Genomic DNA, 24,802 nt, shown 5'->3' with positions numbered 1-24,802 from the left:
GAAAATGTTTTGTGTCTTTCTAAGGTCAGTGCTGTATCCTAGTGCATGAGTGATACAAATTTGGTTTTCTTCTGTGCTGCAGACTTTCTATGTGACTGTGACAAGAATCGCATCTTTTAGGATGCAATTTTAAGAATTGCAAATTTTGCCTGAACTTTTGCCAGCCCTTATTTAGTTTTCTATCTATTGTCTCAACCTGATATTGTCTCTACCTGTCAAATGATTCAGGGTTACCTACCTAAATAGGACTTTTCCCTTTCCCCCTTTCCCTCTTTCCCCCTCTTCCCTCTTTCCCCTTTTCCCCTTTTCCCCTTTCCCCTTTCCCTTTTCATTCTTTTTTTTTTTTTTTTCTTTCTTTCTTTCTCCATTTTCTTTTTCTCCTCACACTTTATGTACTTATACTTAGATCCTTCCAGTTCTTAACTTCCTTACTTCAGTTTCTTTGAGTATTTCTCTGTGGAAAGGTAAATATTGTGCTGATCAGCTACCTGACAGTCGTGACTGCTCCTAGCTCTGAACAGCTCCTGAGTTACTCTGCTGCAGCTGGGAGTTGCTGCTTCCCCTGTGTGATGTAGGAAAAATCCCATCACTTGCTGTGTACCGTGTAGCCACCCCGATGCCCATCGCCATGTCCTGCTGCTCAGAGCTGTGCCGAGCCCACACAGATTTGCAACAGCATGAGGGGACAGAACAGTGTTTAGCGATGACTGACCCTGGTGTTTTGGCTCCCTCCACTTGTGCAGGTCGCCGCCTCAGAGAGGACGACGTACGCGAGGTTTAAGAGCTCCATGAAGAAGCAGCTGGTGGCCAGGGGCCCGGTGGCGAGCAGCCCCATTGTCACAAGATGGCAGCAGCTGCACGCAGGAGGCCGCGCTGAGGAGCCCAGCAGGGCCTGCAGGGCCCACCACAGTACCCCTGGGGGGGCCCAGCCTGCAGACACACCTGGGGAGACTCCAGGTCAGGCAAAGAGTTATTTTCACATACAGGATGGCATCATGTGGGTAATTCTGTGGGATGACGTTTCCCCGTGTCCAATGGACAAGGGCTGTGGCGTGCAGCAGCTGCAGTCTGTGTAGCGCTCCCCAGGCAGGGCAAGCTCAGGGCCAGCTTCCTTTCAGCAGAATTACACTGCTGACAGCGAACGAGAGGAAAGCCAGGCCTGCTGTTAGCAGTGTGCAGGCAGACTAGGACGGTAGGTCACACAGACAGTAAACATCAGGGGTGAGGGCAAAAGAAAAGACAAAACTTCATCCCCAGCCAAGTAATTTCTGTTACAGATAAACCTTTTTGCCTTTACACTGGGGTGTGTGTGGGGCTGGATTTAAGTTGCACTGGGCTGTAACAGCGCTCAGTTTGTTGCTGCACATTTGCACCTCAAAAAGCTATCCATAGCTGGCAGGACAGTAGGAGAATTCATGCATACTTATTTCCTTTCACAGAATCATCTAGGTTGGAAGAGATCTCCAAGATCACTGAGTCCAACCTCTGACCTAACGCTAACAGTCCCCACTAAACCATATCCCTAAGCTCTACATCTAAACGTCTTTTAAAGACTTCCAGGGATGGTGACTCCACCACTTCCCTAGGCAGCCCATTCCAATGCCTAACAACCCTTTCAGTAAAGAAGTTCTTCCTAATATCCAACCTAAACCTCCCCTGGCGCAACTTTAGCCCATTCCCCCTTGTCCTGTCACCAGGCATGTGGGAGAACAGACCAACTCCCACCTTGCTACAGCCTCCTTTAAGGTACCTGTAGAGCGTGATAAGGTCTCCCTTTGCCTTGCACGTGGCTACCCGAGACCTGTCTACAACTGCAGAACTTCGACCAGTCTGCATGCCTGGATGTGGTGCTGTGTATACTCTGTGATGACCCACTGAAGGAGACGTGTGCCTTAAGTTAGTTTCCCCTCCAATATCTAAGGCTATAGGTATTGACGAAAGTCCTGCCTGCCAGTAGACACTTATTCTCAACACACCGTAGGGTAAGGCATGTTTGTCATTCAGAGCGCAGTCGTACATGTACTTTCAGGACTTAGGTCTAGAGAACTGACTCTGGAAGAGGCTGTTTCCCTCCATCAACAACAGAGGGAGCTGAAGAAAGACTAAATAAGCCTTTGAACTCACTCCCACATCCAGCAGTGGTAAAGTGCAGAAGGGTCTTGCATGTACTAGAAGAATTTCTTGGAAGAGCAAGGGAACTAAACAAGGCACATTTCATGATTAATCATGGAAATCTTTAGAAAACAAATAAAAGGTGCTTGTTGCTGTACAAGATGTATTCCTATGAGGCCACAGTTGTTGGAGACAAAGTGCCATTCTATCTTACGCTGAGCAGAATACTCTTCAACAGTGTGGTCATAATGCATGCCCAGCTCTGGGAAATTCACGTTCAAAAGCTGGATTCATGTTCTAAACTGAATTTTTCCCTGCTTTGGTTTCTAGAACAGAAAGTACTGCATACTCGCGTCACCAGCAGTGGTGAAAGCCTTTATGGTTGTGGGAAATCAGACTTTGATTTTGTGTGGAGTAGGTTCTGGTGTAGCCAGTCAATAGATATGTGTTATAGAAGTAAATATATACAGCTTATAAAGGGAATGACCAATCCGATCTTTTTTAGATGTCTTTTTTAGGACAAGATGAACAGTGCTGTACAGGCATCTGTTTCTTTTCCTTGACACTGAAGGAAAGGGAGAGCAGACTGACTAAATCAAATGCCAGCATTTGTATCGTCCCACTTAGTGTGCCAGTCAGCTTTGAGAATATTGCTGCTAGAAAATAAATGCTTTTCTGAAAAAGTTCTAGACAATACCCCTATGTATGGTTTTGAGTAAAATGTTTCCATTAAAATTATTTTTTTCTCAGTGACACCTCAGATACCTAAGAAACTCTCCATGAGGGAAACAACTGTGACTCTACCCTGCAGTCACACTGCAGAAGGCTTAGAATGGAGAAATAACAGGAGAACTAAAATAGGAAAGAAACAGGTATGCAACACAACATTAAAATGCACAGGTAGGATATTTGTTTTCCCGATGTGTTCTTTAACCCTATCTTTGGTCTGGAACCTGTTGTGCAGATGCTGCCTTATTAACACGGAGAACATTAACAAGAGGAGATCCATTTAGGAAATGTTTGCTAAAAAGATGACAGGAACAATAGCTTCATCATTTGTTTGATTCAGTTTCTGTCCCCTTCTGTCAGCCTGTCGTCCTGCAAACTAAAATTGAAACCAAGTTAATGAAGCCCTCAAGATGCACTTGTGACCTCAGAGGGAAAACCTGTATTATAAAAAATGCGCATAAAGACCACGAATGACTCAGTTTTTCACATGCTTAATAACCACTATGCATGAAGAAGATAATTTCTTCAATTGTGCAGGATGTTGCGGTTCTTCTGGTCACGTAGACAGAATGAGATGCTGTAAAAAATTGCCAAAAAATAGCTTTCTGTGAATAATGTTTTTTATCACGACAATAGAAACTCAAAGGCTAGTTAGTAATGTTTAATGATTCTTGGCCAAAGATGAATGAACACAAGAAATCTCTACCATGTGATATGAAGACTTCAGTTCTCCTCCCATTTTGGTGCTGCTTTTTATTGCTGTCCACTATATCCATTCATTTTTGCTAGTGTACCCTGACAAACCTTTCACACCTTTTTTTTCTCTGTGGGCTTTGTCTGCTGCTGTTTGGTCACCTTTAATAAACCTCTGCACCAGACACCCACCCATTTCCCCTAACTAACTTCTTGAAAATTGTTTTCTCATGTGAATCACAGTGATACTTATCTGTGTTAGGAAAAGTTATTACCGTAACATTACCCTCAAAGCTACCTCCTGATTTTAGTCCTATCTGATTGCAACTATTTGTATATTAAGTTGTAAACTTATGGTCAGTCACAATGCTTTTTTCTCACTGGTCCTCTCCTTGATTGCACCAGTTGCAAGATCAGTACTGAAGACCATGACAGCTGTTTTCAAGTGATTACATTTTGACTATAACTGTTGAGTAAGGATGCTTCATAGCTGCATACTCAATGTCCTTGCTTGTACTGGTTTATACTTTTTATTAATATTATTGAGAAATTTTCATGAGGGTATGAAGATCAACTTCCGAGAAGAAGAATTAGTATCAGAATAGCTGGGCTAACAGGCTTATTGGTTGTTATCTTTTAAAACTTGTACTCTTGAAGGTTATTGAATGTTGCAAAAGGACTGATGCTTTCTACATCATTCTGGGAAACCTGTTTTTCAGGGCAATCACTTCCCTTCACAAAGTAGTATTTCTTCACAAAGAAATTTAATGAAGTCTTTTTGTAAGAAGGTAAAAACTTTCTATGAAGTAATATTTGTAAAACATACTTCCTTTCTTAAATTTCAATGCATTTTTAAAGATGTACGTGCATGCTGTTGTTTTCACTCTTCTGTGTCAGTCTTTCATCTCTACAGTACCTAGAATTATACTATGACTGACATCAGAAGTTGAGTTAGAACTAAGATATTCAGAGTTTTACATCAAGGACCACAATAACTTCCTGTAAGTGTGATGTGGGGGTCTTTGAGATAACATTGTGGGATAAAATCTTTTCACATTCCAGTGAATGTGTGTGGTCTCCTTGTGGGCCAAAAGATTACTTTCCTGTACACACAATAGGTTTTCCATAGAAATGTCTGTACTTATTTTAGAGGGACACAGATCCAAGCAATCTGATTAGCTTTCTGCCAAGTTGTCTATATAAATCATGCAAAAAGTGCTTCTCAGAGCTGAAGGCTTGCTGTAGAACAGATGGGATGTATAAAAATCTAACCTTTTTTTCCAGTTATATTTATTTAAGACATTTCTTATCGTGATTACAACAGGGTTTTTAAGAAGAGTAACACTGGATGTGTTTGGAAAGATAGATTTCACAGACACTGGAGAAAGAGCATACTGAGTGGCTGGTAAAAACATCAGCTGCACTTCCACCTGACTGTAAATAATGAATTACAGACCAGACAACTAACATCAGAGTGTTCAATTAAGTGAAACAACATTGGGAAGAAATGCATATTATTAGAGATTGGTGTAGGGATTCATATCCTATGGGACTGATCTGAGCCTTTACCTGATTTTGCCTAAACCTAACTAGGGCCTAACCTATTTTTTTTTTTAAGGGAAGAGTTCCAATAACATGTCACATCTCCCTTTTCTTATCTTTGTCTGCTGCATTATCTGTTTCTCTGACACACAAGGAAATTTTATAAAAATTATTATTCCCCTGCTTATATTTTTACATATACAATTGTTATTTATATAAATAACATCCTGTTTATATTTTTAGCACCTGTGGATTCAAATTTTAATACTTGTTTAAGAAATGGGATCGTGGTGTCCAGACCCCGGGACCCTGGTCTGAGTAGGTTTCATGTTGGTATCAAGGACCTTGCAATGTATGCATTACAAAACTGATCAGCAAGCCTGAGGCATCAGACATATTGCCTACATGTAGAAAATCTATCATTGTATGCTGCTAAAATTAGGCCAATACGAATTAAAAGAGGGCAAGAAGGCACTAAGTTTCAGTAGGTGATATGTACACATACAGAGCCTGAGAACTTTTCCACTGGTAAGATGGCCTTGTTCAAACAGCTTTGTTAGAATTTGTATGATTGTTAGCAGTGAATTGGTGTTTTATGGAAGGAAAGATGATAACTCTAGCCAGAGCATATGATTTGGACAGTGGTATTGTGTATTTTTAACTGATCTCCCATCCAAGAGTCAAGTCATTCTAAAACATTCATGTAAAAAATATTGTGTCTTTTTGATTTTTATGCTATCCTTTATATTTAAATAATACATTTTGTTACATTTCTTCATTCAATCATCTTTTCACTTCAATGTATTGGCAGAGATGTTCTACTCAGCTTCCAGTGGTCCAAGAGGTTGGATGTAGCATGGTCAAAAGTGTAGACATGAAGGTTTGTGAAAATAGCAGTTGCATCTGGAAAGGTATGTTCCTGTGTTCCACTATAGCAAATACCCCCATGCACACTGAACAGGAAGATAGAGTAGGCTGCATCTACCATGAAAAAAAACATCTGTTCCAAAAAGTGTTGCAAAATAATACAAAGTGGCTGAGATGTACGCAGCTTCAGGCTACTTCTCCTTCAGTTGCCACTGCCTTTGAAGCAATAGCACCCACCTCTTCCATTGTGGTTAACACCTAGTATTTTACCTGGCTCTCCTTTGGGCACGATCAGACACATGAATTCCTTTTGACTTTCAGATAGGGAATGTGGTAAGTATTGGATGGACTTCTAGGTACATGAGAGTGTAAAACATACAGAGATAGTGGAATCTTGTTGCACCTACCTGTAGGGAAAGGTAGCTGGAACAGATTGTCCCTAGCATTGCTTCTGGTTTCATCTGACTGGGAGTTGATTAGTTTAGTTCACTCCAAAAATATCCTAGGACTGAATGAGCATACAGAGAGTGTGAATGATCAGGGGACTGGAAGCCAGGTGAGATGTGAGAATCTAATCTGTCAAATAATACAGATATTCCCAGAGTTTTTTTGGGTATGCAACACTTTGTAAGATACCAAACCAAAATTTTACTGTGTTCTGTCTTAGGTAATCTGTTTTGGTGATCTGGCTATTTCTGTGCTGGACTCCTTCCATTCAGAGATTGATTCATGCTCATGTAAAAATAGTGAGAAACAACCTCTATATGACTGGAGTTCAGCTCATGCGGAAGAAGTTCGGGGGCATGTGAGAGACTGGTGTATATTCATTTGTTACTCTTTTCCATGCACATAAAACTTGCTTCAAAGCAGTCAATAGCAACAGTATAGGGGATAGTCACAGTATTTTTTTCTTAATGGCAAATGAATATAGGTATCAGGAAAACTGGGTTTTATTCCACATATCTACTTGTTGATCAAGTGGTCTTACATGCCAGTGATGACTACTTACCTCTTCCTGAGTCTCGTTCTGAGAAGTGACATATGCATTTGAGACCTGAAATCCTATCAAAAAACAGTGATGATCTTCTAGCACTCAGGCAAAATAACACAAAATGGTGTAATAAAGCTTATTTTCCACTAATAAGAAAGTATGTTATGCACATTCATGTGTCCATATATGGACATGTGAATAGAGCTGAAATCGTATCAATACGAGTTTGGGGTAGATAAATTGCATGTGAGAGAAGAGAAAGCTGAAATGAGTTACACAGATGATTTCATCCTTTTTATCTCAATCCTTAATCCCAGCTACCAATATTAAAGAAGAAAATCATTTTCAAATTGTGTCAAAAGTTGTCATTCTCCAACTGTTATAATTAAGTGCTGTAGCTTCCCTGAACTGTCCTATTTGTCTGGGTTCAGAAACAGTAAATTTTCAAAAAATAACCCAGAATCTAGATATTAGAAATATATATTGCTGCCCAGACAAATCTTATTTCAGTGCTATCGGACCATTTTTAGTGTTAGGAAGAAGTGTTACATACTGCATAGGGCAAGCAAGGTCTCACACTCAGTTGTTCCTGCAATCCTGCTTAATTTTTTAATTCCACAGACTTAGATCTGGAAAAAAATCACCGTGGCCTACTTCTTGCTAATCTACAGTCTTCATTTAGGGGGGAGGTGCTACAGTCGAGAGGAGAAACAGTTGTTTGGCAGAAATTCATTTTGGATTAGGGAAGAAGACTAAGGACAAAGTAGGAAAGGAGTGTGTGAAATGTTCTCCACAATTTGTCATTGATAAGACTTCCGTGTGGGATGATAATGCATGTATTTGTGTTACAGAGTGCAAAAACTTGTGAGTATTGACTTTTTTTTGAACAGAAAAGGTTAGTTGTCAAGGTAGATAATCTATTCTGCCCTTGAAGCTTTTGGCATTCTTTCTAAGTATTCCTCTCTGGAGAATAGTTCAAAAATGAAGTCAAAACAGAGGAAAGTGCAGAAATATGAGTCTCCAGCTCTTTTCTCTGCATATTACAAAAAGACAATTTCTTACTCATAAAAATATAGCATTAAATGATTCATGGTGCTAATGATCTTTTCCTACAATGCTTAGCAGTTGCAGCGTACCGTAGACTATGACCACAAGGGCTTACTCTTCTGTTTGCTCATACCTGTTTTTTACTGCTACTGCTTTTGTTTCTCACTTTTGCATTGTCACAAGCTTAGTGTGCTGTGATCAAAGTGGGTGTGCATTAAAACCTTTTCCTGTGGTTAGATGTTGGTGGGAGAGACCTTTTAACGTGATATTAACATCAGAAAGCAAAAAGGTTAATTGCTGTCTGAGAGGGTTTTAAGGTGGGAGAGTCCATATGAACTGGTAATAACAACTTCTGACAGAAAGCTAACCAAAGACAAAGTGAACCATGATCTGCACTGAGCTGTGAGACAACTTAAATAAAATATAGTGGACCCTATTCTTCACTCTAGCAAATTACATCCATGGAGATTTGAAAGAGTTGTTAAAAGGTAGCTTTCACCTACTTTTGTGTGCAGTGTTTTGGCCTACACAGGATAAATCAAACCCTTCTGGAATGCTATGGACAATGGACAGTCTAATATAGTCAGTGTGAAAGGCTTAGGCATGAGAAAAACTGGTGGTATTTTGCATTATTGAACTGTGCATGGTGCATCTTCAAATACAGGATGCCAAGAAAGGACACAGAATGAGTTTAGAGCTGTTACCACTGTGAAGTCACCCATGTCATTGGAGCCAGAAATGAGGCTTCATATTGCTGGTTTGCGCGATGATTACTGTAAGTTACTTTCTTCTATTCAAAGGCTTCTGCAGAGGTTGGGGATACTGATATATGCATCTAGAAAGATGGCAAATATGTGTCCCCTTCAGATCAAATGGAAACTCTCCAAGACTTATGCATAATGTAATTTTTTTTTAATAACATTTCACCTTTGAAAACTGCCTGACTCAGGATGTAGAGATGACCGATCAAACCCAAGAATCAGTATCACCTCCATCTCATGCAGCTTTCTTCAGCAATAGGTATCAATACAACTTTAAAGTCAAACCAATATACTTATCCCTGCTTATTAATTAAGCAGAGGACATTTCAGATATCAGCTTTGGATGTCTAGCAGACTGTTAATACAGCAGCAGGTTTATTGAGAAGACTTTGAAATCTCTTGGTTTAGGGAGACATCATTGCTGTTGTCTATAGTTTAGATGACACATACCTTCTGAACTAAATTCTCGCTTACATGTTTGGTGATGTATAGGCAAAAATTAAGCATACACAAGTTACACCTGAACATGCATGGATTTCTGGTCTAAATATATAGCACCAAATATAAAATAATAAGAACAATAACAATAAAATAATAATAATAATAATAGAATAAATATAAGCACCAAGTATGTGTCTTAACACTTCCAACGTTCTAACAACCCTGTATATGAAAGTGTTAAAAAGTGTCCCCGTGCTTTTTTTATTTCAACTTTTAACATGTCCTTACAAATGTTCTTTAGATGTAAATCTGTGAGCAGGACAAAGGTTTATTTGCATGCAGATTGAGGCTGGATTTCTACCTGGATCATTTACACTGATTATGCACAAAGTGTGTCCCAAGATTAAGCATAAATAGTCTTTGGAAATGATTTTGTAATACTTATTTCTGACTGCAGCAACCAGGACTCTAATCAAACAGCTGGCAAACAACTAGTGATGAAGAACCCTCATTTCTGGTGGCAGAAATTAGAGTGATGTGAGCATCCAAAATGGTGTATGATAGATGCAAAAAAAAATGATGAGGAATCTGTCAGTCACGTTCTGCTGTACAGGTGTACCAGCTTGTGGACACTAGCCTGATGAAGACCTTGACTTGTTAGAAATACTCTCCTTCATTTAGTTCTCATTTGGTGTCTTCATCGAACAGTAGCTAGTAATGGTTTCATAGAAACAATGTCCTGAAGTTTTCCCATAGCTATTGAAAAACAAACAAAACAACAACACTTCTCCCCCAAAACCATGCACATCTCTCCCATCACCTACCTACAACCTTCTTGCAGTGATTTCTAGTAGCTTTCTTCTAGATCTGAACATACTGGACTGGAACCTTGAAAATCTCATTGCTGTTGCTGTAGGACCTGCTGCACACATCTTGAATGGAAGAACTCTTCAAGGCATTGAAAGCATTGGTTTGAATTCCTGTTCCAAATACATTTCATCTCTGGCTTGGATAAAAGAAGGAACTTGCCTTGCAGTTGGCACTAGTGATGGAGAAGTGCAAGTACTTAATAATTTACTTTTTCAATCTTTTCTCCATTTCTAGCTAAAATACCCACAAGACAATATGTATTTTTTTTTTTTAATTGAAACAAAACAGAAAGGTTGGCTGAAATACAGAAAAACCCTTCTGGAGACAACATTTAGCACTTATCCCATATTAACATGCATTTTATTGAATAAGTAAATGCTATCCACTATTATCTACATGGAGCCTATGAAGCTACGAAAGAGCTGGTGACTGAACTAAAGACTCAGCTGTCCAAAGAGTCAGAATTTTTCCAAAAGTAAGAGTAACTCTAAATTATTTTTTTTCTCAGCACAGGCTATTCTTTCTTGTACATCTCTTGCAAAGAGATCTGTCCAGTACTGACAGATGCCTTTAGAACTTCAGCTAAAATTCTCTTTATGGATTCACACACTTACATGCAGAATTTGACTTCAGTCTGATTATACCCATACCCCTCAGGCTGCTGTTACAGAGCAGTCCTGTTATTGAAAGTTTTTTTTGGACCTTGGCTGAGATGCTAGAAAATATGGGGATCTACCTGCTGCAGTTCTGAGTCAGCAGTCTGAAGGTACTGAAGGGCAGTGCTTTCAAACATGCACTTCCAAACACAGCCATATAAATAAATGGCTTTAATCTCAGAGATGCACATTCCCTCACAGTAAAATTTGAAAATACTCCTTCTTGTCTTAGTTGTGAAATAAATGAGCTTGAAGTTGTCCATATGTCAAACTAGAACTGGGCAGTGGTTTACATGCAAACAAATTATGAGAACTATATATATGTATATATTTTACCTCTTAAATTTGTATTTGTTTTGTTTGTTTTGGATTGGCAGCTGTGGGACATTGAAACCAAAAAGAGGTTGAGAAATATGTTTGGTCACCTGTCTGTAGTTGGTGCTCTGAGCTGGAATCATTATATTCTGAGCAGGTGGGTGGTGTAGCATGTTCCCAGAAAGAGTCCTGATGCTTTCACTTAGACAAGTGTCAAGCTTTCATTTTAGCTGTTTTTGTTGGCTCTGCTTGTAGGTGATATATCCTGTGACTTGACAGACTTTGCAGGAATAATACGTAGGTTTCCTTAATGGCAGGATAGAAGCCAAAGGGAATTTAGCCCACTTCTTTAGTCTTTTCTTCTCACTCTTTTAGAAAACTGTCAGCACTTGCAGAATCTCACTAGGATGTGGAGACTATGGTTCTAGTTTTGTGAAAAGCCTGAGCTCTAAATGATGTTGTCTCCAGTGGGTCTGGGCTCCAAAAACGTTAGCCTACTCTATGCAAGGGAGAGGGCCTGTATCTTAGGCTCTATTGATATCATGGCAGCACCTGTCTTTTTAGTTACATAGCAACACGGAAACAATAGCAAAGGTTGACTAACTTTGTTGTTAACCTCAAGATGAAAGTATCTCTTGATAAGAACACTAGAGGTAGTTTTATTTTTATTTCATATGATGCTGTGGCTTTTGGTTCTGTTGGGTGTGGTAGATGGAGTGAGGTACAAGGATACCAGATAATCAAGCAGATAATAAAGTGCTGTGGCTCTTGCAGAAGTAGGTACTGTGGTGGGCTAAGCTACAAGGGTGTAGCTTCAACACCTGTCAGTGCCAAGTGGCATAACCTTGTAACAGTAATGATTAGTTTCAGTGTGCATTTCAGCTTGGCCAAAGTAGTGAAAACAACAGAAGCATTACAAATCTCTGAGTAGAAAATGATTATAAAATTCAACGTGGATCTGTGAACTACAGTTATTGTTGATAATCTAGGTTCAGATAAAAGATTTCTCTTTTTAGGTCTGAATCTAACCAGTTCATTACTGCACAGTTAAAATAATCCATAAAAAAAAAAAAAGGCATGGAATTAGCATTCATTATAACTAAAATAAAAGCAGAATTCTTACAGAAAACTTCAATATCAACAGTTGATACTTTGGGATTGCACACTAATTCCTGTGGTTAAAAATTGCCCAACAATACATCCTCAAAATAATGAACCTCTAAATAAATTTCAGTACTACAAATTAACTTGTCCCAAGTTTTTATTAGCTTCTATTTGTCTTTAGCAAAACAGATACTATCTTCTTTGTCAAAAGCAAATAATTCTGATTTCTTAGTATACCAAATAAAAAACTTTATTTTCAAACAGGATTCTCGGGAGCCAGGCTCCTTCCCATCTCTACCACTACAATAACTGAAAACCTTAATTTGGCCATTCAATTCATCTCTTTTGGTTAGAATTAATGCTTATTATTTAGGAGGAAAAATATATACAAATCTTCAGGAGATAAATAATCATGCCTTTGCATATAATGCATATACTGCTATGTATATTTATAAATATTTTCCATAAAGATGTGCTTAATATTCACTAGTGCACTGCTTGGTTGAAATCTTTCAGGCTTTTGTAGACTTCAAAAGCATGGCAGGTAGGTAATCCAAGCACAATAGAGTGGCATTCAGTCACTTTGTGCATTTTTAGAGCTTCCAAATCACTCTACTTGCATCTGAGAAATCTCTTAAGAGTCAGTATGGGAAGGTCTCCAGTTGTTATTGCCTGAAATGGATCTGTTGCAGTAATGTCAGATACCTGTTTCTCGGATACCCAGAAAGTAGGTAGTGAATTTGCTGATTTTTTCAGTGTCATCAGAACAGGAAATGTTAATTTCCAGCAGGAGGCTCTATTGTTTTGGTATATGTTTAATGTAGGTAATATCCTTAGAAAGGCAGTAACCACTGATGAGTAAAACCCACATCCAGGAGATAAACTCTAACAGTAGCTGTGCTTCCAGACAGGGTATTTCTTCCTTCCTTTGGTAGACTGACTCTTCTGGCCATGGTATCCGTGGGAGAGCACAGCCTGAGGGAGTGGACCCTCAGGACAGATAAAACCATGCACCCATTTTCTAACAGGTAACTAGTGCAGCAGTGTCAGACAAAGAGGGGAAATATGCTGTGACGGGTAGAGGTGACTGGTGCAGACTTTCATTCAACCTGGAAAAGGGAAAGAGAAAGGGGCCAAGAGGGGGGACAGGATGGAAGAACACAGTGACTAGTAAACCTTTTCCCAGGCCAGTGCAGTTTTACACTGCCTCTTTGTTGGGTGTGGAGTCGCATCCAGCCTTGGCAAAATTCATGTTGCAAAAATACTTTTTTTGAAGAATGGAAAGAGTTTACATTGAGTGGTTAACTGTTGAACAAGCGGGCATAGGTGGCAATGTGGATTCAGGCAAATGAAAACCATGATGAAGAACAGGTATTTTGCCTGGCTGGTTCCGAGCAGCCGCTTTGTCCCTTTCTGTTGTGAGCCGCCCCCGACAAAGTACTGTTGTACTGCATGCATGCTTTGCTCTGATGTGGTTTGCTTCTGAAACCACTGAAGAAACATGAATATGGTGAGGTAGATTGCTGTCATTAACATCAAATGTAAGCTGTCTTTTTCTCATTTAAAGTGGTTCAAGACTGGGATCTATTCATCATCATGATGTTCGCGTTGCTCAGCACCACATTGGGACTCTTTGCCAAAACAAACAAAGCATTTGCAGCCTGAAATGGTCACTAACCGACCAGCTGCTCGCAAGTGGATCTAATGATGGTACGTTGAATATCTGGCCTAGTGACCCTGGTGTGAAAGTGCAGTCACAGCCATTGAAGACCATACCTCACTCTTCAGCAGTTAAGGTATATGGTGGAGGAACATCTTTTCTGTATTTGATCTCATGAAATTATGTTGTTGATGTAAACAGTTATGGATTTTTTCAGATTATTTCAGTTTCTTTGGATTTCTGTTAGCTTCTTCTCCCGACTCCAATGCAGTTAATTTTCAGACCAGTTCTCATGCAGATAAGTGTGCTAGTGCTTTGACTGATTAGGAAATGTTACCAAATCAGTAGGCCTTTGTAAATACTATATCAAACAGCAATGAAACCTACAGCCTGCTCCCCTCCTTCTCTATCCTGTGCAGAAGACTTCACTGGCACAATACTTAAAAGTTACCAAACAAGACCTTTCAATAATAGGAGTTCTGGAAAAGTCTCTCAGAACTTCCTTCTGCTGAAATTATTTTAAATGTGAGGTTTCTTTTGACCTCCTGATCATATTCGCATTTCAGGTTATGATTGATGGTAACAAAGGATCTGAACTGAGAAACTGGAAACGGGACAATTTAGATTCTCTGACTTTATAAAGTCCCAGTCTGTGAGGGAGACAGGACAGGTATCAGCAGTAAGGAGGAGTCTAGCATATATGAACTGTTATTCCTCCCAGAAAATTCTGTGTCTGGCTTGAAACACTGATGTTAAAGGGTTAGAGAAGGTTATTGAAACAGGTAGAATTCAGTTCTTAGTAGCTTTTCTTCAGGTAGAGACTTGGCCTTAGGCATACTGAGGAAATAACTCGAAGAGGTCATCTTTCTTTCAAGTCCTGTAAGCCATGTTGCTGAAGCTTCTGTGATGGCTTTTTCAGACAGTTAAGTCAGACTGTATTCTGCTGGCTTCTTCTGGTACTTCTGTGACTTGTGAAGGGGAAGCAGAGAAGCTAGAGTGTAATGGGCTTGTGTGATGGAGGGGGTGCTAATGTGAAGCAATGTCAAAGGAAGGAATGCTTGGAGGTTTGGGATCCTACATTCTGCGTGTATATGGAAGCAGGAGAATGATATAGGGTGGAAAAAAAAAAAAAGATACGTTCTGAGTGCTTGTTGCAGTTCATTTTTCCAGTTAGGCTTTTAAGCAAAATCTATTCTCTGTTTTTTGAGCTAACCTCCTAGTCTGTTCTGGCATATGTTTTCTTTTCCTTTTCTTTTTTTTTTTTTCTTCTCAGGCTATGAACTGGTGTCCTTGGCAGTCCAAAGTCCTTGCTACAGGGGGTGGAATGAAAGATGGGATTTTGCGTGTCTGGGACATAAACCGTGAGAAAATCATCCAAAGTGCAGCTACAGATTCTCAGGTGAAATGATGAAATGTCTGCATGCTTGGGCTCTTCTTGTATAGCTGTGCTCATTTGGCAAACTCCCACTGACTTTGAGGGTGGTTCTGTGGACAGAGGAACAGCAGGATTTTCTCTGGATCTGCTTCTTGTAGCATTGTGCTACATTCAGCACCGCAGTGTATGGCTGGACTCAGAAGCAGTTTGTTGTTTTTAATTCACCACTTCTGTCTCCACACAGAAGTGCTTGAAGAGGAGGTGGTCTCACAGCCAGACACTCTTTATCTTCTTTTCCGTAGTGACAATGATGGTTTTGGCCAAAACTCTCATGAGGAGAGAACATTGAGTGGGAAGGAAACATCCCAGAGTGCTGGTGTAGGGAGAAGTCTAAGAGTCAGAGGGCAAACATCAGTCTCTGGAGTTTGCATATTCGGAGACAGAAGAACAGATTGTCGGCTGGAATAAAGCAGCATAACTGTTGATATTCCTGGAGCTATGACAACTTAGCTGAAGATGTGTTTAAAGGGCTTTGGTTTTATACTGATAGGCTATTACCACATTTAGACAATAAAACAGCTGTGCTTTCAAGTATTGCAAGAAATGGAAAGATCCTTCTAAATAAGCAAATATTCTGTTGGGGCTACTTCTCGGCTTGTTTAAATACTGTAGAAAACATTTCAGATCTACTGAATGGTGTATATCAAGCCTTTCTGAAAACTAAAACATTATTTTACATTGCAATAGATTTGTTCCTTGCTCTGGTTACCTAAAACCAGTGAACTGATGACTGGACAAGGCCTTCCTGGAAATCAGATGAAAATGTGGGAGTATCCCATGCTTGTCAATTCATTGAAACTCTATGGCAAGTATTTCAGTTAAAAGTTTTAACTATTTCAATTAGCTATCTTCCTGTCTAATCAACACGTTTTCACAAATGCAAACCTTATACTTTTAAGTAAAATAAAGTTAAAAAGAGCAGTCGCCCACACTTCCTGTCACTACCTACGTGCATACATTCATTCACAGAATCCAGATGTATGGAATTGTAAAGGTTGACTTATTAAGATAACGGCGTAAGTTGCTTCTGTAAAATTCCTTGGTTTTAATGATGGGGTTCTCTTATCATTTCTAAGGCCACCTGTTGTGGTTTAACTCAGCCAGCAGTTAAACACCACACAGCCTTTCGCTCACCCTCCCCCCTCCCTCTCTGGGATGGGGGAGAGAAACGGGAAAGTGAAGCCCTTGAGTTGAGATAAAGACAGTTTATTAAGACAGAAAAATATAATAATAATAGTAATAGTAATAACAATAATGATGATAACAGTACTACTACTACTAATGTGTATGGAACAAGTGATGCACAATGCAATTGCTCACCACCTGCTGACCAATGCACAGCCTCACCTCAAGCAGCCGGTCCCACCATATCCCAGCTAGCCCCCCCTATATATTGTTCAGCATGACCCCAAACAGTACGGAATACCCCTTTGGCCAGTTTGGGTCAGCTGTCCTGGGTCTGTCCCCTCCCAGCTCTTGCTGCACCCCCAGCCTGCCCGCTGGCAGGACAGTCAGAAGCTTAGTGTAAGCACTGCTCTGCAACAATTAAACCATCAGGGTGTTATCAGCACTCTTCTCATCCTAATCCAAAACATAGCACTCCACCAGCTACTAGGAGGAAAATTAACTCTGTCCTAACTGAAACCAGGACACCACCCCAGGTGCAGGATGTTGGGGGTGTCTTCACCCTAAGGTTTGCTGGGCCTGGACTGAGTGTTGTTGCCAGTATATTGTAGGCTGGTGGCCTTCTATATAAAATGAACCAGAAGTGGGATTACTGTTTTACAGCTGGTCATGCCAGGATACTGAACCAGCTTCCAAATGAAGTTTGAAATAAATCTCTATGTCTGAGTTTTAGTTAATGATTTTGGCTGTGAAGCAATGTAATGCAGCATGTTTCCCTTGTGCCATGCTGACATGCGCTGGAATTCCCTTACAACTCTGTATTGGTCCATGAAGCTGCAGAGCTACGTATCACAGTTGTTTTTTGACACTAAGCCTTTTTTGTTGCTGGAGCTTGCTGTCAGTCAGATGCATTGTGTTTTATTTGTTCCAGTGTTAGCTGAAGTGATCCAGTAGACAATCTGAAGTTAAAGGAAAGCACAAATTTGCACATGGCTGGATTTTATCAAGTATGGTTGGTTTTCACACTCATCGACAAGATATAACAAATGAAGCTTTGCATTTTTAACCTGACAGACATAGTTTATATTAACAAATGCTTTTTATACCCTATTATTACATTTGAGGGCATTTATTAAATTTCTGATGTGTGCTATCCTGGCATGCTGTCCTTGGAACCAGTGACCTGACTTCAGTACTAGACTGTAAGGGAAAATCAGAGAATAGTCAAAACAAAGACAAAAGGAAGAGAGGTCAGCAAAGACATTTGTTTATCTGGTTACAGATTATCCTTGTGTTGTGCTGCTTATCTGTGCTGCTTTTTCTTCCTTATCCCTACTCATTTGTGGGATATTTATGGCTCTTTTAATTGCATATAATTTGCAGATAATTAATTTGCAGATAATTTCAAATAATTTGCAATAATTAATTGCAGATAATTGCATGTGATATTCTAAGAAATAATATGGACAGTGACATGATCATTAGTCTTAACTGTTGCATTAAGGTTTCTCAATTCTTGAGTGTAGTTTTTCTTGAATGTAGTTTTTCAAAGAAAACCTAGATCTACCTTTGAGAACAGTGTATGGTGTAAAACGTTTACCATATAAGTAAAAGATGTTGGTAACTTGGTGATGCTGGAGGGTTAGTTATCATCCTATTTCTGATTCAGTTTACTTCACCTGCAAAAGAAAATAATTTTATTTTAAAATAATTTTATTGAATAAAAAGACCAGATTGCTCTTACACAGATATATTTCTGCTTATGAAGACTTACTAACTTACTGTAAGCAAGTGAATGCTTGAAATAATTTAAAATGTATCAAAATATGTTCAGAAAAAACACTGTAATGGATGATTATGACATGGTTCAAAATCAGCCTCAAACATTCTTCAACACGAGTCTTACACCCAAAGAAATTAATAGATAAATTGTAACTGAATTTTATTGTTGAATCCTGCCAAATTCTGAAAATCCTGAAAGTGCTCAGGATCATCAACAACTACTGCTGAGTTCTTTAGTATTGCCTATTGCTGAACATATTCAGAACAGAATAACAAGTGAAAGATAGTAACCTTCTTGTTGCAGAACCCATCTCTGATATGCTTCTGACAGAACTATTAGAGTTTCTAGTTTCACTAGAAAAAAATGCATTTTGGATATAAATGTCCTCCCTCAGAGCAGTTCTTTTAGATCAAAGAAAACACATAAGGAACCAAAACATGTAATTGCTGTGAAAAGCACCTGGATGTGATCTTGAAACATAGGAATAAAACCCCAGCCTTCTCTACTCAGAAAATATGGAAATGAATAATTTCAACTTTTCTGATTTCTTCTGATCCTTCTTCTCTTCTTTTTGACTGAAACTAGTAATTAGTTTTCAGTCAGTATTGTGAATAGTTTTGGATGCTTACAAAGGCCACATCTGCAGCTGCTCCTTCAGAATTGCTACAGACACTGAATGGAGACAGTGAAAGGAAATTCCTGGCTTGCAAACTCCTGGTCCTTGATATTGACAAAGATCGTGTACTCTTCAATGTCTTAAGAAGGATCAAAGCCTCAAAAAATATCTGCTGGAATAATTTAGTAGTGGTATTGAAACTCTGATTACAAAGTTTAGGTGGGACACATATTTCTCAGCATTAGGACAGCAGAAACTTCCTTTCAGTCAAAAAGCCATTGCAGCAGCTTCACAAAGTTAGGGCAGCCTGGCCGTCCACAACACTCCTGAGTATCTTCATCAGGTACCATTGTGGTAAGTTCCACAGTGTCAGAGGGTCTTACAGGTCTTCACATGCTTATCCTCATAATATCATTCTGAGGATTAATACTATTTCCCCATTGTGTTCATGGAGAATGTGGGTACAAAGATCATCTATATTCCTTCAAGTTGGTCACCCAGGACTTTCTTCACACCTTCACACTTCTTTTTAGGATGTGGTTCATCTTGTCTGTTTTAGGTGAGAGACACTATGTCTCAAAAGTGTCTTTTTTTTTTTTCCCCTGTGGATGATGACCTCAACTATATGACCATCAGTAACTCATCAACCCAAAGAAGCCAGTAAGTAAAAATAGAAAAGCTTCTAATTTGTTGTGCCCCTTTGTGCCTAAAACCTTAGCACTGGCATTGCATAAGATCACACAAAGGCTTATGGCAGAGTAATGAGGTAAATACAGGTCTCAGTAGTCTTAGTTTAATACCAAACAGTTTTTCTTTCTTTGTTTCTAAAGTCAGTTACTTCTACCAAGGGAGATGCTTGTATAACCAGGTTAATGCCTTTTGTACATTATTTGTGCTGCCAGGCTGGGATAGCTTCTGGCTTTCAATATCTAGCTGCCAAAGTTTAATACAACTGCAGACAAACTCAAATGTGCTCAATTTCAATAAATTATTCATTGGGATCACTGTTAAAAGATCCTTTTAACAGTAATAACATAGCAGCTGGAAACACTATCTCATGATTGTTGGATCAGCTGCAAACTGTCTGCAAGGCATGTGCAGCCAGATGGGAAAGCTCAGGAGTGAGAGACATTACCAAACACAGATGAGACTGATGTTGTAAATGCAGTGGAGAATCATGAGTTCAGGTTTAATGTTTTTCTTTGACAGAAATTACTTTGCAATGCAATGCAATACTGGCAGTTAAAGCTTGGTCCCTAAAAATAAAATACTGCCTTCAGTTCTTTCTTAATGTGAAAGTACTCTATAAAAAAGGCTATCTTTACACATCCTGTGAAGCATATCAACCCGATGCAGTAAAAGCAGAACAACCTCTGCTAAAGGTGATAGACATTCTCTCTGTAAAACTGTGCTATATCTTGCATTTTTTGTACATATTTTGTCTTCCAGGTCATAAAGGTAGAGTCCTGCATATAGCCCTGAGCCCAGACCAGAGCAGGCTCTTTTCAGTTGCGGCTGATGGGATAGCTTGTCTGTGGAAATGCCACAAGTCTGGGAAGAGCAAGCACAACAGCAAGGTTTTTTATAATGGTTATTAGAGCTCATTCCTGTGACTTCTTTTCCTTGAAAGCAAATGATTAAATGTATTTCATCAATTCAATAAAATTCAAAATATGTGTGTTCCTTCCAATTGAAACATGGCAAAAGATAGTATCTTTTTTTTTTTTTCTTTTTTCCAAGAGTAAAGCAATTTTTTTTGCTTTTTATCCATCATATGAAATGTTAGTAGCTTGTCTTTCTTAGCCTAGAGGAAAAATATTCTAACTCTGAAGAATAACATCATATTTATTTTCATTAAACTAGCAAGCATGGATGGAATCCACCATTTGTCAAGTGCCAACATAAAGACTTAGGTCCTGCCTTTAGCTATAACTCTTGTAAGTTGTTTTACATGATTTTAATGTCTCTGCATGCCAGGCTGTGTAAATTGGCTTGCGTCATTCAAGGGCTGGGATCAGCAGATACCAGTCCAGGGGACTGGATTGTTCCATATATCACATAGATCATGGTATAAAATCTGTCTAAATATTTCTAGAGATCTTGGCTAAATATATGACTCTAACTAAAAAGAAACATTTTCTTTGGAATTCTTTATTGTTTTCATAGTGCTAATGATAACTAACTTTACTAGAAATACTGTCTGTATTGGATTTTGAATTGTTTCCTTTTACCCACCTACTGTGTCTGATGGATGTTTGAAAATATAAATAACTGCATAATAATTATATTAATATGCATAATGTTGTAATCAACTGGCTAACAAGCCAGCTGGGCATTGCCAAAGAAGTATTCTGTTTGGATCAAACACAGCACTTAGTTCATTGATCCCTTAAAGGTACCAGTTTAATTCTGGGTGTCAGAAAACCTGGCAACTGTTACTCTTGTATGAATTTTATTTAGTGCTCACAAGAACCAGACCTTTTGGACTTTTATTTGTCTGCATAAGACCTGTACACTGTCAACAGCTAAGTAAGGATGTCAGGATTGGTCTTCATTGCTATTCAGGTGCAGCTCAGTAGTGCTATTGAAAGCATGTTCTAACCACAGATGTCTTTTGAGCTTTGATTTCATTATTGGGAATGAAGAGAAGCAGGGGACAAAGACATAAAAATTCACTCTTACTTTTGTATATTAAAAACCCTTTGAGCTCAGAAACCCATACTGCTTTTGCCCCCTTCCCCTCACCCCCCAGTGTTAAATATGTTTTGAGTATTTCTTGTAGATGAACTGGGAGAAAATGGAAGATACAGTGTCAGTCAATGGAAAATTAAGCAGTGACAAAATGCTTGAGAAGAGATAGGCAACGTTAAAGGGGCATAAGCATCACTGGAAATGAATGTGAAACTGTCATGTCTTTAGTTCTCATCATTCTTAAAACCTCATCTGCCGTTCATAAGTCACGTGGTCACTAACTTTAGGTCTGGAAGGTTGAGACCACTCATCTTTTTTGCCTAAGAAGTTGATAATTTACAGTACATCTGCCACCAAGTTACTGGTTTCTGTGGTCATCTCGCTTGGTCTTCAGAAGAGGCTCGAAAATGGGAACATTGATTATCAATTTAGAAATGACTGTGAAGATGTCTAAGAATGGGAAATAACTTATACTGTGCCTGTCTTCTCATATGAGCATGTTTCCTGCAGCTGATTTTATCAAATGTTTAGAATATGAATTAAATATTCAAAACACCATTTTTTTAAAGGTTAAAAGTATATATTTTTTTTTTAGGTTTATGATTGGGGAAAAAAAAAAAAGCAATGACATTCAGTTCTTTACTCATATATTTCTGGGATGCCCTCAGAAATTCTTTCCTTCCTATGATGGTACATAAATGATATTGGTTTGCCAAACAAAAGAAAAGAGGATGGAGTTGTGGTGGAGAAGGAGTTAGTTAATACTCAAGCATATTTTATTGGATGCTCAACTGTCAAAATAAAAAAAAAAACTACCGTACTTTCAGACTGAGAAGTGCTCAGTACTTAGTCAATTATCCTTGTTCATTAATGAGTTGTAAAGCTGTGTTGGCCCTGGACGTATTTTAACACAATACCTAAAAGTGGGAGAAGTCAACGATTTCTCTAGAACTAGCCAGTAAACGAATATCTGAAACTGTGTGTGTGTGCACACTGTAGCTCTGTTCTATGACCCTGCCTAAGAAAGCATTTAAACATGTATTTAAACTCGAGACTGTGACTAACTGGGGGATTGGTCTAGACGATCTTTCAAGGTCCCTTCCAATCTCTAACATTCTGTGATTCTGTAATCTGAGACAAATTAAACATATACAAATTAAACATATGCCTTTTCTGGATATGCTTCTTTTCTAAATGGGCTCCTCTACTGTCAGTTCCTTTCACATGGCCAATATCTGTCTTGCTGTAATAGAAATTTGAGGACTTGAGTGGGTAGCATGCTTCTGCTTCACTAAACTTTTAGTTTGTTTCTGAATACTTACAGGCATAGAGCACACAGTTGGTAGATCAATGTTCATGCATGGCTGCCTCATTCTGAGATCTTAACATCTGAAATCAGGCAAAATGTGAAACCTTGACTTCTTCCCTGTAAAATGTGGTATATTTTTAGCTCATTGCTGTTTAGGTGTGTAGCCTGTGGTTCACAGAAGCACAGCATCCCAGAAGGGCTGAAGCTTACAGGGACCTTTGGGTCCATCTGGCCCAGCCCCTGCTCCAGCAGGGACACCCAGAGCAGGCTGCCCAGGACCATGTCCAGGTGGCTTTTGGAGATCTCCAAGGAGGAGATCCCTCATGCACACAGTGAGGAAGTGCAAGTTCCTGATGTTTGGATGGAAACTCAGGTTTGTGCACACTGTCTCATCTGGTCACTGAACACTGCTGGGAAGAGCCTGACTCTGTCCTCTTTACATCCCCAGCCCCCTTCAGGTATTTATACATACTGAGATCCCACCACCGTGCCTCCTCATCTCCAGGCTGCACAGTCCCAGCTCTCTCGGCCTCTCTTCATAGGCTCATCCTCTCTCATCATCTTGGTGGCCCTGCACTGGGCCCTCTCCAGTGTGTCCACATCTTTGGACACAGTGCTGTAGGTGGCCTCACCAGTGCTGAGTAGCGTGGAGCGATCTCCTCCCTTGACCTGCTGGCGCAACTTTGCCTCATGCAGCCAAGAACAAGACCATTAGCTTTCTGATCAGGACGGGCATGTGGCTGACTCATGTTTAGACCCAGACTGAGGCAGAGATCAGTGCAAGGTGCTGCCCCTGGGTTGGGGCAATCCCAGACACAAGCACAGACTGGGAGAAGAACCCATTGAGAGCAGCCCTGTGGGGAAGGACTTGGGGGTTCTGGTGGACAGAAAGCTCGACACAAGTCAGCAGTGTGTGCCTGTAGCCCAGAGGTCCAACTACATCCTGGGCTGCACCAACAGAGGGCTAGGCAGCAGGTGGAGGGAGGGGATTGTTCCCCTCTGCTCTGCCCTGGTGAGGCCCCACCTGGAGTGCTGCGTCCTGGGCTGGGGCCCCATGTACAAGCAGGATGTGGGGCTGTTGGAGCGGGTCCAGGGGAGGGCCACAGAGATGATCAGAGGGCTGGAGCACCTCTGCTGTGAAGACAGGCTGAGAGAGCTGGGGATGTTCAGCCTGGAGAAGAGAAGGCTCTGGGGTGACCTCACTGCAGCCTTTCAGTACCTGAAGGGGGCTTATAAAAAGATGGAGAGTGACTCTTTTCCCAATCAGATAATGATAGGACGAGGGGGAATGGTTTTAAACTTAGAGAGGGGGAATTTAGATTAGAGGTTAGAATGGTGAAGAAGGAATTGGGAGGAGCCCTGATGAGAAGGACGTGGGGGTTCTGGCGGATGAAAAGCTCAACATGAGCCAGCAGTGTGTGCTTGCAGCCCAGAAGGCCAACTGCATCCTGGGCTGTATCAAAAGCACTGTGCCCAGCAGGGTGAGGAATTATAGAATCATAGAATATCCTGACTTGGAAGGAACCCACCAAGAATCAGTGAGTCCAACCCGTGGCACCACACAGATCTACCCAAAAATTCAGATCATAGGGCTAAGAGCACAGTCCAAACACTTCCTAAACTCCAACAGGCTTGGTGCCGTGATAATGTCCCTGGGGAGCCTGTTCCAGTGGGCGACAACCCTCTCAGTGAAGAACCTCTTCCTGATACCCAGCCTGACCCTCCCCTGATGCAGCTTGACTCCATTCCCTCGGGTCCTATCGCTGGTCACTGAGGAGAGCAGATCGGCGCCTGCCCCTCCACTGCCCCCTGTGAGGAAGCTGTAGGCCGCACTGAGGTGTCCCCTCAGCCTCTTTTCAAGGCTCAGCAGGCCAAATGACCTCAGCTGCTCCTCATACGTCTTCCCCTCAAGGCCCTTCACCATCTTCATAGCCCTTCTCTGGACACTATGAATGTGAATGTGGAGGTTGGAACTAGATGACCTTTAAGGTCCCTTCTAACCTGTGCCATTTTTTGAAATTCTATGAAAATTCTATGATTCTTCCCCTCTGCTCT

At 40.1% G+C, this 24,802-nt stretch overlaps 1 protein-coding gene across 1 annotated transcript in view; it reads left to right on the top strand.

Moving 5' to 3' along the window:
• CDC20B (cell division cycle 20B) overlaps positions 1–22,471 on the top strand; it is a 34,395-nt gene extending 11,924 nt beyond the window's left edge. Inside the window, exons 3-12 of the mRNA XM_068667079.1 lie at positions 744–957; positions 2,863–2,984; positions 5,888–5,987; positions 8,646–8,756; positions 10,049–10,245; positions 11,087–11,181; positions 13,696–13,924; positions 15,062–15,187; positions 15,911–16,028; positions 20,197–22,471. Coding sequence (XP_068523180.1) covers positions 744–957; positions 2,863–2,984; positions 5,888–5,987; positions 8,646–8,756; positions 10,049–10,245; positions 11,087–11,181; positions 13,696–13,924; positions 15,062–15,187; positions 15,911–16,028; positions 20,197–20,345 — 1,461 coding nt within the window. The 3' untranslated portion in view covers positions 20,346–22,471. The remainder of the gene's footprint in view (positions 1–743; positions 958–2,862; positions 2,985–5,887; positions 5,988–8,645; positions 8,757–10,048; positions 10,246–11,086; positions 11,182–13,695; positions 13,925–15,061; positions 15,188–15,910; positions 16,029–20,196) is intronic.
• Positions 22,472–24,802: the final 2,331 nt, after the last annotated feature.

Source organism: Anas acuta, chromosome Z (genome assembly GCF_963932015.1).
Source record: "Anas acuta chromosome Z, bAnaAcu1.1, whole genome shotgun sequence".
NCBI classification, from domain to species: domain Eukaryota; kingdom Metazoa; phylum Chordata; class Aves; order Anseriformes; family Anatidae; genus Anas; species Anas acuta.
The sequence above is the reverse complement of the archived record's forward strand: the minus strand, read 5'-3'. Positions and strand labels throughout refer to the sequence as shown.